Below are 15024 nucleotides of genomic sequence, written 5' to 3'. Positions count from 1 at the left end.
ACTTTGTTACAGACTAGGGTTGATAATCCACTTTGCTTGCCAGCCATGGCTGGTGCGCCATCCGTAATAATCCCAGTGACTTTATTCCACAGTAGTTTCATGTCATCTACAGCGGAACAAACAAAAACAAATAAATCTGTTCCTCTTGTTTGGTCCTTAAGGCTCTGGAGGTCAAGTAGCTCTTCACTCACGTTCATGTCATTGTCCACTCCTATCAAAAAAATCAGTAACTGAGCAGTGTCAGATGCATCCGTGCTTTCGTCACAGGCTAACAAAAAAAAGTCAAACTCCACTCCTTTTGCCTCTAACTGTCTCTTAATATCAGATGAAACGTCTTCAATTCTCCGTACCACAGTGTTACGAGCCAGGCAAACATTGGCAAACTCTTGCTTCTTCTCAGGACAAATTTTCTCCACCATTTTCATCACGCAGTCTTTAATAAATTCACCCTCAGTAAAAGGTTTGCAGTGCTTGGCAATCAGTGTTGCCACCTCGTAGCTTGCCTTTGTGGCATTTTCATTTGACTCACGGGCTCTTGTGAAAAAGTGCTGCTGTGCTGTTAAAGCAGCTTCCAGTTCCTTCAATTTTTCGCCGCGTTCATTCCCAGTTAGCTTGTTGTAGTTAGCATGTTTCGTCTGGTAGTGCCTCTTGATAATGAATTCCTTGAAAACAGCCACAGTCTCTTGCCAAATTAGGCAGACACAGTTGTTTCGTATTTCAGTGAAAAAAATACTCCAATTTCCACTTGTCCTGGAAGTGTCAATGTTCCTTTTTTTAGTGACAGTCGCCATTTTAGAAATGGGCGCACAAGCCTTGTGTCACAAGGGTCACGCGGCGAGTGTGCTGACTCAGGCCTACTTCCATCTTCTGGTGAAATATAACCACCATCCTTGCAGAAGCAGGGGACAGCTGCGGGAACCGCTGTGCGGTGAAGGGAAAAACGCCGGCCGGCAGGGATGAGTGACAGGCTGAGCCGGCGGGGAGAAGAGGCTGTGGGCTGCTCGAAATTTGAAAACGGGCCGCAATTGGCCCCTGGGCCGGACTTTGGACATGCCTGCTGTAGGTAGTAGCAAATATATAGAAATTTACTTGCTAACTAAATTTGCTGAAGTTTCTGTTGACATTTATAGCTACTACAGATTAATAACTTCCTTGTTTTTCCTACTGACCTGTGGAGGATTATCCTTAGTGTGACCACTTAGTCTTTCATGGTCCCAGTGAGAGCACAGTGATAAGTAAATCCAGATTCATACTTTTCTTCGTCATATCCTCTGTGCATCACACATTATGGGTGCTGCACCTGCACAGCGTCTGTAGCCAGGAAAGATTCAAAGCTTTAACAGATTTTGGCAGGAACTCTGCACCCCTCCTCCACTATAATATAAAGGGCAGAGCGCCCGCCATTTTCCCCAGTCTTCTTTCAACCGCGGATCGCTTTGCCTCGAGCCGTTCGTTTGCTATCACTTACTCTTCACATATTTCTCATTGCTATTCTTCTTGTCTTGTTTTTGCTTCTTGTTAAGAAACCCCTTCCAAGTTTTACTGACCTTTCCCTCCCTGGTAGGAAAGTTTTCTTCCCCCTTTTCCCTTCCACCAATCTTCTATAGTTCTTCTTTCTTCTTGTTCGCTATGCATTCTATTTTCTTCTTGATGGCTCAGCGAGTGGCGTTCCAAAAATGTTCCAACTGTGGGGCCAAGATGTCCCCAATGGGCCCTCATGATTTGTGCCTCCTCTGCTTAGGAGAGGGGCACCAGACTGACAAATGTGGCCACTGTCAGTCATTTACCAAGCAAGCTCGGAAGAACCAGGAGAATCAACTGAGGAAAATCCTTTGGGATCAGGCCTTGATTGCCTCTGATGAGCTTGCTGCTCAGGCCTCCTCAACAGGCCCTCCTATGGTGTCTTCCCTTCGCCCACCATCCAAGGGTGCTGCTTCCAAAGAGACTACCTGCTCCTCTCATTCTTCCTTTCAAAAACAAAAGGAAAAGAGGAAGCATACAGGGTCTAAGGAAACTTCGGCTCTGAAAAAGCCCAAGAAGGCTAATGTCCATAAGTCGGACCGCAAGCAACGTAAGCTTGCTTCCTGTAACCTGAGCTTGTTACTGTGTTCTGCACTCTGGGATGATCAAGAAGAGATCCTGGCCGCCTTCTTTGTGGCAGTCTTTCAAGCACTGGAAGAGTCCTACCATATCTCTCCCCAGTCTTCTGTTCTTGAGGCTAAACATGCCCAGTTCTTTCAATCTCTCTTCACAGGGCTTTGTTTCCAGTCCCTGGATCATCCTTAACATGAATGGCAGCAGTTTACACTGAAACTTCAAAGTCTGTCCCACTCACATAGCTTATACATCAATACAAAGTGACACTGAGGATGCTTGACATTCCATTTGCAAGGCTGGTTTCTGATGCCTAGAGCATTCCCAGCTATTTCTAATTGGTGGGGAAAGCATTATGAACTGCCAGTGGCAGTGTCCCAGCCTCCTTCAAACAGTAGAAAGCTCTGCTCAGAGAAACTCGTTTTGCTGATGTCCTTTCCTCATGCTTTTAATCTGACCAGTTTTAACTCTGCTGATTGCTTTTATGCTGTTCTTTGTTTGAATGTTAATGTTTTTACTGTTTGTATCCAATGCTAGTATTTCTGTTTCTTTTGTTGATGCTGTGCCAACTGCATTAGATACTTGTTGAAATAAAGGGTCCTGCTTGAGAAAACAGGGAATTTTCATTTCATAAAGTGAGCTAGACTGTGTACACTGTGCAGATAGAATTCTGTGTCAGGGTAATTTAAATCCCAAGCTAAAGGAAGCCAGATTTGGGGAGGTATACACACTAGAAATTAAGCAACATCTTGTTATTGGCTTATTTTGCATTTTTTTATTCTTCTAGTCATGGTTATTGGGCAAGGTTCTATGCACACCACAGAACTCCCACTACATTTTCATTGGCCTCTGAGATTTCAGCAAGTGCTGTCTTGTATCACCTACTGATTTTGTTCTCAGTAGATTCATTACAAAAATGAAAAACCAAATTTAATCAACTTGAATAGTTGGATGAGTTATTACTATAATTATTAAATATATAGCAAGGCATTTATATTTTGCTGTTCTTCCTTGTACAAGAAACTTAAGGTTATTCTTGCACTACTATTATAACTGTAGATCTTGTTTTAAGTTTTTAAATGATTAAGCAACCCAACAATTAGAGATATTATAATTACTGTTCTGCATAGGGCAGTGATGCTTTTAACTATAGTGCAGACTGCAGAAATTTTTAACTATATTAAAATATAGCTTTTAACTATAGTGCAGATATTTTTTTATTATCCAAGGCAAAAGCAAAATTAGGGCCCAAAGAATCTAATCAGGGGGATATGTAATCATTCCTGAAAGTTAAGATTTCCTATCATCTTTGTCTTCCCTCCCATCCTTGGGGGAACAGCCTGACAAAAGGATTAGCAAACCAGAAGAAAGAATGTGATGGCTCAAGACTTGCTTGGCTTCACCATATTTCTTCCTGGGGCCTGAGTTAATGGTGTACAGGCTGAATCCTTGTTGATCTACCATGGGCTTGAACCCTGACAACAGTTTTGCTGCAAGATCTGAACACGTGAGAAAGAAGACCATCCTAAGATGCCTTGGTAAAACCTGTTTGATGCAGCAATTTGTACCTCAGTACTGGTGCAGTGGTTTAAACCGCTGTGCTGCTGGGCTGGTTGATCGAAAGGTCACTGGTTCAAATCTGCACAACAGAGTGAGTTCTGTTGCTTTGTCCCAGCTCCTGCCAACCTTGCAGTTCAAAAGCATGCAGATGCAAGTAGATAAAAAGGTACCACTTTGGTGGGCAGGTAACAGCGTTCCGCACACTTCGATGTTCAGTCATGCTGGCCACATGACCACGGAGACTGTCTGCAGACAAATGCTGGCTCCCTTGGCTAGGAAATGGAGATGAGCACCACCCCCTAGAGTCAGGCATGACTGGATGTAACATCAAGGGGAAACCTTTACCTTTACCTTTTTACTGCAAACTATGACAATCACTGAACAATTTTTGATTGCATAAATTTAGCCTCAATAATGTACTTGTAGTAAACTATACTGAATTTAGTGGGGCTTCTTTCTTATCTTAAATCTTTAAAGTTGCAGACAAAATTGTTCATGCCTGTCAAGGTGGGCAGATATGAAACCAATGAAAGATACCTGTAATCTGTTCTAAATTCACAGGAGAGAAACAGATGGAAACAAATGCTTATTTTGTCCATGCATATTTTTCACAAAAGATGTAACATTGCAGGGAAGGAAGTCTTTATGTCCCTTTTTATTTTGGATTAACAGGTACCAGCAACCAGTGGCAAGAAGCCAGTCTTTGGAATTGCTAATTGTGCATGATTTATGAACTTAAGTTTTTATACAACTATAGCAATGCTAGCTTTTCAGCTGTAACATAGGAAGTTGCCTTATACCAAGTTAGGCTATTGCTCCATCTAGTCTGATACTGTACACTCTTGACAGGAGGTGTTCAAGGTTTCAGACTGTGATCTTTCAGATTGAAGTAGGTCCCTGCTGGGCTAATAAAGCAATGTAAACAATGATAGCACTCAGGAAATTTGATCGCTAAGTGAACAAATCACAGCTGGAAAATCCTAACAGACTGTTGATCTGTAATGTCATGATTTATGGTTGGTAATCTACAGCAGAAAAGGAATTAGGCCCCTTTTGTGCATACCTGCCACAGTGTGGGAATTAGCACCTACATGTAAGAAACATAGGGACAGTTGTGTGTTTTTCCACTTAACCACCATCATCTTTCAGGATCAGTTATTTGGCAATAGAGATTTTGCTTTACTTATGGAGGTCAAGCCATCTGAATTTCTCTCTGTACTTTTCCTTTCAAGCAACATCTTGATATTTAATCTTATGAAGTTTGTTTGTTGGATAGATTTTTAATACTTTGGTCCCTTACCTAGAATCTTTAATGTAGTTTAGAATTTTTGACCACTCTGTCAGAGTGGCATTCATAGGATTACAATTGATGTTTAGTCAAGATTCTACCTTTATAAGGAAATGTGTATGGAAGAAAGCCATTTAGGTCACACCTACTGCACAGAGCTGCAGATAAGGCAGGAAATAGTTGGGAGCCTTTGACGGGTTATCACTTATGTATCAAAAGCTAGCAACTCTGAAATGGATTAATGCATCTCTCTTATTAAGAGTTTGTGGTCTGCAAGGAAGTGCATGCCAAGGCATGATTTACAAGAAACTCAGCAGGAAGGAAAAACCATTATTTACTGTTTGTATTATCCAATAAGGTGGTATGCCAGCATTCGATACAAATTATCAGGATAATTTACATTAAAATTGACGTATTGTTCTTTTCGCTCCGTTTCAACAACTGGCTATGCGTTTTGGAATTGGAACATGACAGTAAAATGACCACATCGGTAACGTAAGTTCGGTTACTTTAAGAGCTGCTTCAGATGTGGAGAAAAATTCCACGGAGAGAAGCCTCTTAAACGTATTTTTGTAGAACACCCCTGGTGGCCACGGAAAGCGCCCCCTGCTTCCAACTGAGGGCGGTTGGAGCGTCTGTAAAAAACTCCTTACTCCATTGCACCTGTAGCTCAACCACCTCTCTAAAGCGAGAGCGCCACTCTTATAAAGATACGCGTCCTTCTCGCCCGCAAAATTCTAGCAAGCAAAGTAGGAATGCACGCACCACCTCTTGTATTGATAGATAACTGTTCAACGGCTCCATCATGCTTTGCGCGACAACCCAACCCCAGGCACGCCTTTTAATATTATCCCAGTTTTTCCATGCAGTGTCTTTCTCTCCCCCTTTCTTCGCTCATCGTCACGCTCGCTTTCCCGTCCGGTCCCCCATTTGGCCCCGCCCTCGTATTTTCCACGCTCCTCCCTCCCTCCCCGGACTTCGCTTGGCGAGCTGAGCTTGACTGCGAAGCTGCCGAGTTCTCTCGCGCGCCGGGGCCCCTCCTCTCGCGATACGTGGCCGTGGGGGCGGGATTGCCGCAGTGTCCGGCGTGCTCGCTTGCCCCTGGCAGGATTGAGGGGATGTTCGCGTGCGGGGTGGAAGGTGCTTGCGCTGTTCCCCGATGTCCCCCCTCTTTCTCATGGCCGGCTGCTTAGGTCGGGAGACACCGTGCTGAGGAGGTGCCGCCACTACACTATCATGAGGAAGGGTCGGTCTCGGGGGGACAAAGCGGGGCCCTCGGCGCTCCCGGCCGCAAGGAGGCTGGAACAGTCCGCCAGGGCCCCCGTAGACCCCTCCGAGAGGAGGGTTTCCTCCGCCGCAGCCAACTGGAAGACGGCTGAAGAAGCGGGTCGGAGTGGCGCCGCCTGCAGGGAACCGCCCGAAAAGGTACTGCGATTGCTGAGAGAGAGAGTGTGTGTGTGTGGTGTGTGTGTGGAGGGTGTCTGTCTCTTGTGGGGAGTCAGGTAACCGTGGGAAGGGAGTCGACTGGAGGCTTCATTTTTACTTTTACGTAAGACGGCATATGGAAAATAAGGTCCAGGGCATCAGTTTGGTGCAGAAGATGTGGTTACTGTTCACTGCAACATGTGTGAAGGGTAGAGAAAGGGTCATGTTGGGTTGGCTAGTGGGTTTTTTTAAAATTGTGGGATGCTGTGGCAAGAAAAGCCTTCTGAAGGATTGGTCGTGGAGATATTACTTGATTTCAGAAAGCCCTTGGAGAATTTGTATTTTGGGATACAGGAGGTCCTTGTATGTTCCTAATATTTGGGTTTTATGCAGGTGTATTGAATTTGTTTTATTGTAAGGCAGAAGATTCTTCAATTAAAGTGAGAAGAGCTTTGATATTTTGGCAGGTTGAGTTTCCCTGCTAGGAGCTTCTGGTCTTAGAGAGCTCAGAGGATCTCATGCAGCTTGTCACTGGTTGATTGAGACTGGAGCTTTGGATATTCTTATTGGAGGGGTTCCTCTTTCTGCAGGTCAAGAGTGTGTCTATATTCTGGATTCCTGAAAACATTTATGTTTGTAAAGAAGTATGGGCATAGTGAAGAGGCAGCCAAGTGAGGCTCATGGCTTTTCATTTTGATACTCTGGACTACAGCTAATGGGTTGTATCCCATTTAAAACTAACTTAAGTCTAATTAATTTCAGTGGGTTTACTCTAAGTGGGATATTCTGTTGCTGAATCACTTTGCGAGATGGTAGGAAGTTATGGTGGTGGTCTTTTTCAGTAGCATATAGCAGTTAGAGATCTGCCTAGAGATCTAGGTACAACCTGAGCCCAGAGTATGGTCTGAAGGCACATAAGACATCCTTCATGTTGAAACTAAGCAGTTTGAGGCTGGCCTGAGCTTGGAGGGGAGAGCACATGGGAACCACATGAAGCCAGCTTGAGTTCTGCAATGGGAGAAGGGTGGAATATAAATTTATTAGATAGTAAGATTTTTATATATGGTTTACTTTAGCAGACAATTATTTATAGTCCAGTTATATGTGAATCTGCCTTTGCCAATGGGCAACAATGAACCTTGTGAGTTAGTCTGAAGGAGGTGTGCTTGTGTACTAAAGGGTTCTGTGTTATGGTAGAGGTTTCAGTGAGACCACTCTGACTCTCCACTTCTATAACTTTGCATTAGTACAGTGTTGTATGTGCTAGTTCTCAGTATAATTTATTAGATATGGTGCCATGTCAGAAACCAACAAAAGTTATATAGTAGTGGGGCTCCTGGATGAATCTTGCTGTGGTCGCTGTCATGGATCATGTTGCATGGTGCTTTCTTAGGTTATAAGGGCCATTACTTTTAGAAGAAAAGGAGTAAGTGAAGTGACTCACCACTCTCATTTATTTGCAAAACTGCATGGGCTGTGTATTTCACAATTTTTCAAGCTAATTAAAACCATTTCACACATTATAGAAGATGGATTCTTGTATTTGTACATTTTAACTGTGCATTTCCTATAATGTTAGATGGGCAGGTGAGTTTATATAAAAACATGGGAAACTCATGTCCACAAGATTAAAGGAACATATGCAGATATAGTTCCAATAAATATTTCAGCACAAATACTTCAGATACTGAAGTAAGGATGTGGTTGACATGTTGTGAAAGAACAGGGGTGTTTTTATTGTAACAACTGGAAGTGCTATTACTAATTACTTAAAATTGCTTGTCCTGTACATGTTTTGGGCATAAGAGTTCAAAGCTCCCTCATAGTTTAAAAGGAGTGAATAGGATGAAAAAGGAAAAGAGAGGCAACAAAATAGGGGGGAAATAAACAGAGAAAGGAGAATTACCTCAAGCCTGATCATTGATACCAGAAAAACCTATCCCTCTTTTACAGGCCTTTGAAATTATAGTACATGTTGCAATGCCTAACCCAGTTTGATCAATAGAGTTCAGACTTGCAAATAGGCTCAGTTGCATTTTATAATTGTTTTGGGTGGCTGGTGGTATCCCCCCCCCCCACCTAAAAAAAATGGTGGGGGAAGAAAACATAGGAAACCATGTAGATTGAAAATTCTTGATACTTGTAGATTTTTTGGTGAGTGCTAGCTCTGACAATGGAATGTTACATATCTCTTTATTAGCCTTTTACTTAATCTGCAAACCACAAGATTTAAGACAGCTAAATAATCCTCTGCTAATGGATTTATCAGATCTTCTGGCTGAAACATCTTGTATAAGATCAGTTGTAATAAATATAAAAAACACATTTATAGCTTGAAACTCTCCTTTTTACCGCACATCCCCATGTCCAAAAAGGAAATTGCACAACTTGGTTGCAGGACTCATAAGAAAATGGGATAATATGTGGCACACTGAAAGTTTGGATACACTTATAGAATTGCTGTCCATAAGAACCCTGCTGGTTCAGACCACAGACTAATTTAGCCTAGCATTCTGATTCCCACAGTGGCCAACCAGAAGCCTCTGGTTAACCCTCTCCTGCTGCTGTTTCCTAGCAACTAGGATTCATGTTCATGGAGATTGTCATTCTGCTAGTTTGCTTGTGCAAACTTTGTTTTCATCCTTGCACAAGTGTCAAATCCACTGCTTGGATTTTGTTTTGTTAGGCTAGATGTTGCTTATGGTAGTTGTGCTAGTTGTTCCACTAGTGGTTGCACAAGCACTAGCTGCAGTGCTTTTTCCTTTAGTATAATGCTGAATACAACTGGTTTATAATTACTGTGTATCGTAATGTGTGAAGCCACCATGGCATTCTTTTTAAAGCGTAAAACAGATATGAATTCTTAAATAACTTGCTCTCAATTTAGAAAGTGTTGCATTGAGCCATCCCTATTTAATTGCCAAGAGCAGTTCATAACACATCAAAGTGTTATAGAAAGCTTTTCAGCCCAGGATATTTGTTGAAATATGTATGCTTAAACTGGACAAGCGAGAAGCATGCATGTATATCCACTTTGCTGTCAGCCTCCCCAGTGTTTGACTTCATATGTTCTGGGAACTAGGAATTGATCCTTAGCATTGGCACAGCAGTTGACACATGTGTACTGTTACCATTTCCAGCCTTGTGTTGCATATCTATAGAATGCAAGGGTTTTGCTCAATTCTTGATGAGTGTGGTGGTGGGAATAGAAATTTAACTGGACAGCCCTGTATTTATTTTATCTGTTTATTTCATATTTGACATATCCAGGGCTATCTATGGATATGAATTGTTTTTATAGGTATTAATTTATGTCCTAGATTAGGGGAGATAACAAGTATTCAGGAGATTTCAGTAGCAAGTACATAGAGCCAATATGGCATGAACCCATGTGGTGTAGTGGTTAGATTGTTGGACTGGGACTCTTGAAATCTAGATTCTAGTCCCCATTCATCTATGAAATTCATTGGATGATGTTTGGCCAGTCATTGACTCTCAGCTGAACTACCTCACAGGGATGTTGTGAAAATAAGATGAGAAAGAGGGAGATCCTCTAAGCTTGCTGGATAAAACTGGGATGTAAATACAATGAGAAATAAAAATAGAACTAGTTGGTATATAGAAAGTATATCATAGCCTTGCAAATATTTAGAGGTGGTTACATTTTCTTTCTTTACTTTACATTTTCTGTTACTTTTCTTTCTCCTGCTGCTTCTGCAGCCACTTTCCCTTTCCCTTTTGATATTGTACTAGCCATTTTCCTGTCTGGATGTGGGATAGGCAGATACACAAAGGCACATGGGTAACTGCCATAGTAATGGTTTCAACTTCCAGTTGAAATTCCTTTTATCTATGCCTTGATGTATTCTTGTAGGAACACTAGTAAGTGAAATAATGTAGGCCATGTTCTCAAAATTAACTTTAAAGAGGCATGCTAATATGTTCTCTTCAGAAAGCTGCCAGTATTTCATCATTCACTGTGGAGGAGAATTTGGAAACATCTGCATGCTAATAAGCCTTAGTCGAGGCTGTATTCCTTACAAAAATTAAAAATGAACAGTGTATGTGATGCTCAGCTAACTAAAACATTTTTAGCAGTGATAGCACTAGAAAAAAACTTCCAGTTTCACATGTCATAGCTGGTACCTTTTCAAATGCAGTATCTGGTGCTATTAGTATTGCCTTAGTAATTACAGTCCCTGGTTTATATCCTCCCATGAAAGAGATATTTTTTTCATTTGGAAAGAATGTAGGCATTTCTTGTACTTCTCTTAGCATCCTTCTGCTCTGAAAACATTTGAAATTGAGAGAATGCAGCTATGTTAGTTGATCTTGTAAAATGGAGTATTAAAATTGGTGAGAACTGTGAAGCATTCAGTATGTCAGAGTTGTGCTCAGACCATGTCACCTCAATTTGCTGTGTAAAACTGATTCCTCTGAAAAATGGTTGTGGCAGATGTGAACTTGTTTATGTACAGGATTTGAAAGATTATGTGGTGCTTATCTAGACTTCTTGTGTTGTGCAGTGTGCTCTGCATGAATTGGTTGCTGTATTTACCCTAAAACCACTGTACTTTTTTTCTGTTGGTAGCATATGTTTGCCATCTTTGGCTAAAATATGCAATTGTGGAGTGTTGGTTAGAATGTTGGACTGGTGACTTGGGAGATGGCTCCACTTGCTCACTAGGTGGCTTTGGGCCAGTCACACACTTTCAGCCTAACCTACCTCACAGAGTGGTTGTGAAATAAAATTGATAGATGTAAGCCACCTTGGGTTCCTCACAAGAGGAAGAGGTTGGCTATAAATGCAATGTAATAAAATAACACTGGTCTACAAGGAGAAAGCCTCGGAAATAAAAGTAGCTAAATTTTACCAGAATTGGGTCACTAATAAAGGAAAATTAAGTCCTGAGTATTAACTGGCTCCAGTTTTCAAGATACAGGTTCAGGTCAAAATTGCATCAAAATAATTCAAAATTACAAGGGGGATATATGATTATGCTCCATAACTTTTCTGCAAAATGTGATATAGCAATGAGAAACTCTGTGAAATTAGATGTGGTTCAGGAGGAGCATACAGTGGGCTAAAGTTTGGGTCTGCTGACATTGACAGCCCTGGATCAGCTGCATCCTGCTCATCATCTTTATCATCATCTGAGTCTAGAGAGTAGGATTCTGGTGGATGTGGAATTGGCAAGTTCTCACCATGGGGTACAGGACACAGTGTGAATGGAATGTTTGGATATTCCACTGTCCACTTCTTTCTTGAGATCCCTTTTGCAATTGGGGGAACCATGCAAAAATAGCAGTCATTACTATGATTGGTGGGTCCCCTCCGCACCATAGAGACTGTGAAAGGCATGGACTTTTTCTTCTTGTTTAGCCAATGACACAGTTAAGTTGCACATTTAATGCAACAATAAAAGGGGCTCAACTCTTGTCCTGATCCTCTATTTTGCATAGGTGGTATGCCTTTTTACCACTGCCGTCATACTGCACTTTTGAGATGTCACAAAGGTAGCAGAAGTTATCTGCATTGTTTACACAGTTTCAAGGCAGCTTGGCTTCTGAGGGAAAACATCACGCAACTGTTCCTTGGAAAGGTTAGGCAATGATGTAACTGTATGATGTGTAGATCTGACCAAGACAAATGTACCTTGCAAGAAAAGAACAATAAATTACAGTTAGGTAATAATCTTTAGTCTCAAAGTGAAGATAAATTTATACACTTCCATGTAGTAGCATTTTCATTGTTCTACCATACTTTGTCGAGAAGTTACATCATGATCACACCTCTCTCCCTTGTAGGTAAATATGCTTGCCTGTGTATAATTCTTTCTTGTGAAATATCTTGAAAACTTTAGCCAACCAGCACCTTTATCACCTGTTTTCTAATTAATCTAATCAAGATATGTAAGAATTAGCACATTTTATCTTGGGGGTCAATAATTTCCCAAAATTTGTAGACCAGTGTAATATTCTGTATGAAATCTAATTTGTAAGTGCTCTTAAATATCAATTTACAATTTGAATTGACATTCTATGAATAATGAGGTATGTGCATTGAAGGGATGACAACAATTTATATTAAATTAACTAGTTTACTGCTTTATTTTATTTTTATTTTATTAAAACATTTTTATGCCGCCCCATTCGCCGAAGCCTCGGGGCGGCTCACATCATCAAGTTAAAATAATTATAAATTAAAAATATAAATATTAAATTAAAATACAACAATACAGTATAAAATAAGCCGCCCTGGCCAAATAAAACCAATAATGTTAACAGTTAAAATGCCGCTTGAATCAGTCTAATCTGCTTATGACCAGAATGCATACATTTCATACTGACTATGGCTGCCATTGTATCTTACTTCTGGTAAGGTTTCTGCTAGCATGACAAAAAAGTAAAATATGGTAACTCTATTTTATTATAGCTTTTCTAGAATGCAGTTACTAAGTATAGTAATACATTTTTCCTGTTACAAAAAGTAGAAACCTATCTTCCAATAAAACAAAATAAATTTTGTATGAACCCAGAGAATTCTTGAAGAGGGAAGTTTCATAATACCTTTTAGATCATAGTTTATAGGTCGGCAGGATATATGTGTTTATTAAACTATTTACGACAATGTCTTATGCTGTAAGAACATTTATTCATAATTAAGGTAGCTGTAATAGCTGAGTTCTAATGCTTGAAACCCTAAACATACTTACTGGGAAGTAAGCTGTACTGAACTCAGGATAATGTCCTTCTGAGTAAACGTGCTATAGGCTTGAACACTTATGCCTGAAGTAGTGCTTTTGTTTTTAGATGATTGTTAAAGTGTCACAGCTATCAGAATTATTATCTCTCTCTTTTGGCTGTATTTCCAGGATGCTATAGCAGAACCAATTATGCTACATTCCCGAAAGCTCAGCAACCCTGACATCTTTTCAGCCACTGGGAAAAGTAAACTCCATCGTCAGCTGAGTCAAGATGACTGCAAGCTCCGGAGGGGTAGTTTGGCCAGCTCTTTGTCAGGTAATCATTTTGTTCAGCTGACATCAGATATTCACATATTTAGTATGTATGCAGTAGTCAGACAGTACTCTGGGGCATGTCCTCCAAGTGCCAACTCCAATGGAATTGTGGAAGGCGGCAACAAGGGGAGGGGCTTTCTTGGTGGTGGCCCCATCTATGGAATAACCTCCCCACTGTGGCCCAGCTGGCACAGAATCTGTCACCTTTTCAATGCTAGGTTAAGACTGCCTCTTTTCTGAGGCTTTTAAAGACTTACTTGGCCACCCAGAGGCTTGAGGGGGATGACCAGGTGTTTTGCAGAATCACTCTTTTGTCATTCCTTTTATTGTCTCTTTTATCATTTGTTTTTAGTTGAAACCTTTAATTTTTTTTCCTGATTTTTACAGTATTTTTGTTATATTTTTATCATTTCTTCTTAAGGATTGTGTAAACTGCCCAGAGAGCTTCAGCTGGGGACAGTATAGAGATGAAATAAATAAATAAATAATAAAATGCAGTATTGTGAGTTAATGTTTCAGAGGTTCAAGACCTGTTTTCATTTGGAATAGAAAAGGATTTCTTAGAATTGATAGTAAAAATTCTTAGAAATATTAAGGCTGTTCTAAGGCTCTGACTTATACATTATTTGAAATGTATGTTCTGCAGTAGATTCTTTGTATAAAAATTAATAAGAGAGCCAGTGTGGCGTAGTGGTTAAGAGCATGGGACTGGGACTCAGATGATCTGGGTTCTAGTCCCCACTCAGCCATGGAGCCAACGGGGTGACTTTGGGCCAGTCGCAGACTCTCAGCCCAACCTACCTCACAGGGTTGTTGTTGTGGGGATAAAATGGAGGAGGAGATGTAAGCTGCCTTGAGCCCTTTGTAGGAAAAAAGGCAGGATATAAATCGAAAAATAAATAAGCAAGCAAATTATTAAAGGACATTGTTTTTATTTTGTTTAAAGGAAAACAGTTGCTTCCTTTATCCACTAGTATGCACAGTGGAGTGGGACAGACAGTGTGGCAACCACCTGGTGAATCATCTAATCTGGTCCGCATGAGGAATCAGTCATTGGGACAGTCTGCTCCATCACTTACAGCTGGTTTGGTATGTTTAATTTGCATTTTTATTAAAGTAGTTTTGTCTTTTTAAATAAGCCCTTGCCTTTATGTTAGATTTCTCTGATTATTTTGATTGCTCTTACCTAATTTCCTGTTTAAGGGTATGGCTTTATGTCGGTCTACTGAAAGCTTACCTTATTTTCTCAAAAAATGTTAAGTCCCCACCATGTTTGGCATAGTTTTATTTTACCCTTTTGGGGGAATACATTAATATCTAATATAGTCTAGAATTTGCTAACACCCCTACTTCTTTCAAGACGCATTCTGTTGGATAGTATGTGCCTAACTGAAGGGCATTGGATTTCATAACCTTAAGAAAATCTTCCCTGAATATTTGCTGATCATTCAAGAAAGATGTTTGGCTAACTACAACAGGCATTGCCTAGCAGTGGTAATCCACACTCTGGTAACCTCCTGATTGGACTATTGTAACATGTTCTACATGGGGCTACTCTTGAAAATGGTCTAGATACTTCAGTTTGTACCAAGTAGAGATGCAAGGCTGCTTACGAAGACTGGCAGACAAGACCAT

The 15024-nt window shown here is 40.7% G+C and overlaps 1 protein-coding gene across 7 annotated transcripts in view; it reads left to right on the top strand.

Annotated features, from left to right (window-relative positions):
* The first annotated feature begins 5995 nt into the window (after positions 1 to 5995).
* The window catches only part of MAST2 (microtubule associated serine/threonine kinase 2), a 202114-nt gene continuing 193085 nt past the window's right edge, over positions 5996 to 15024 (top strand). For 3 of the 7 annotated variants that reach the window (XM_044441574.1, XM_044441584.1, XM_044441565.1), the window contains exons 1-3: positions 5997 to 6367; positions 13243 to 13390; positions 14336 to 14478. In XM_044441574.1, coding sequence (XP_044297509.1) covers positions 6179 to 6367; positions 13243 to 13390; positions 14336 to 14478 — 480 coding nt within the window. In that variant the 5' untranslated portion in view covers positions 5997 to 6178. Of the gene's footprint in view, positions 6368 to 13242; positions 13391 to 14335; positions 14479 to 15024 lie in introns of those variants that run through there. The other 4 variants (XM_044441600.1, XM_044441590.1, XM_044441608.1 and 1 more) reach the window with 3 other exon arrangements.

This window comes from Varanus komodoensis, unplaced genomic scaffold (genome assembly GCF_004798865.1).
Source record: "Varanus komodoensis strain SLA01 unplaced genomic scaffold, ASM479886v1 scaffold1, whole genome shotgun sequence".
NCBI classification, from domain to species: domain Eukaryota; kingdom Metazoa; phylum Chordata; class Lepidosauria; order Squamata; family Varanidae; genus Varanus; species Varanus komodoensis.
Note: the sequence above shows the minus strand (reverse complement) of the source record. Positions and strands in the feature narration are given on the sequence as shown.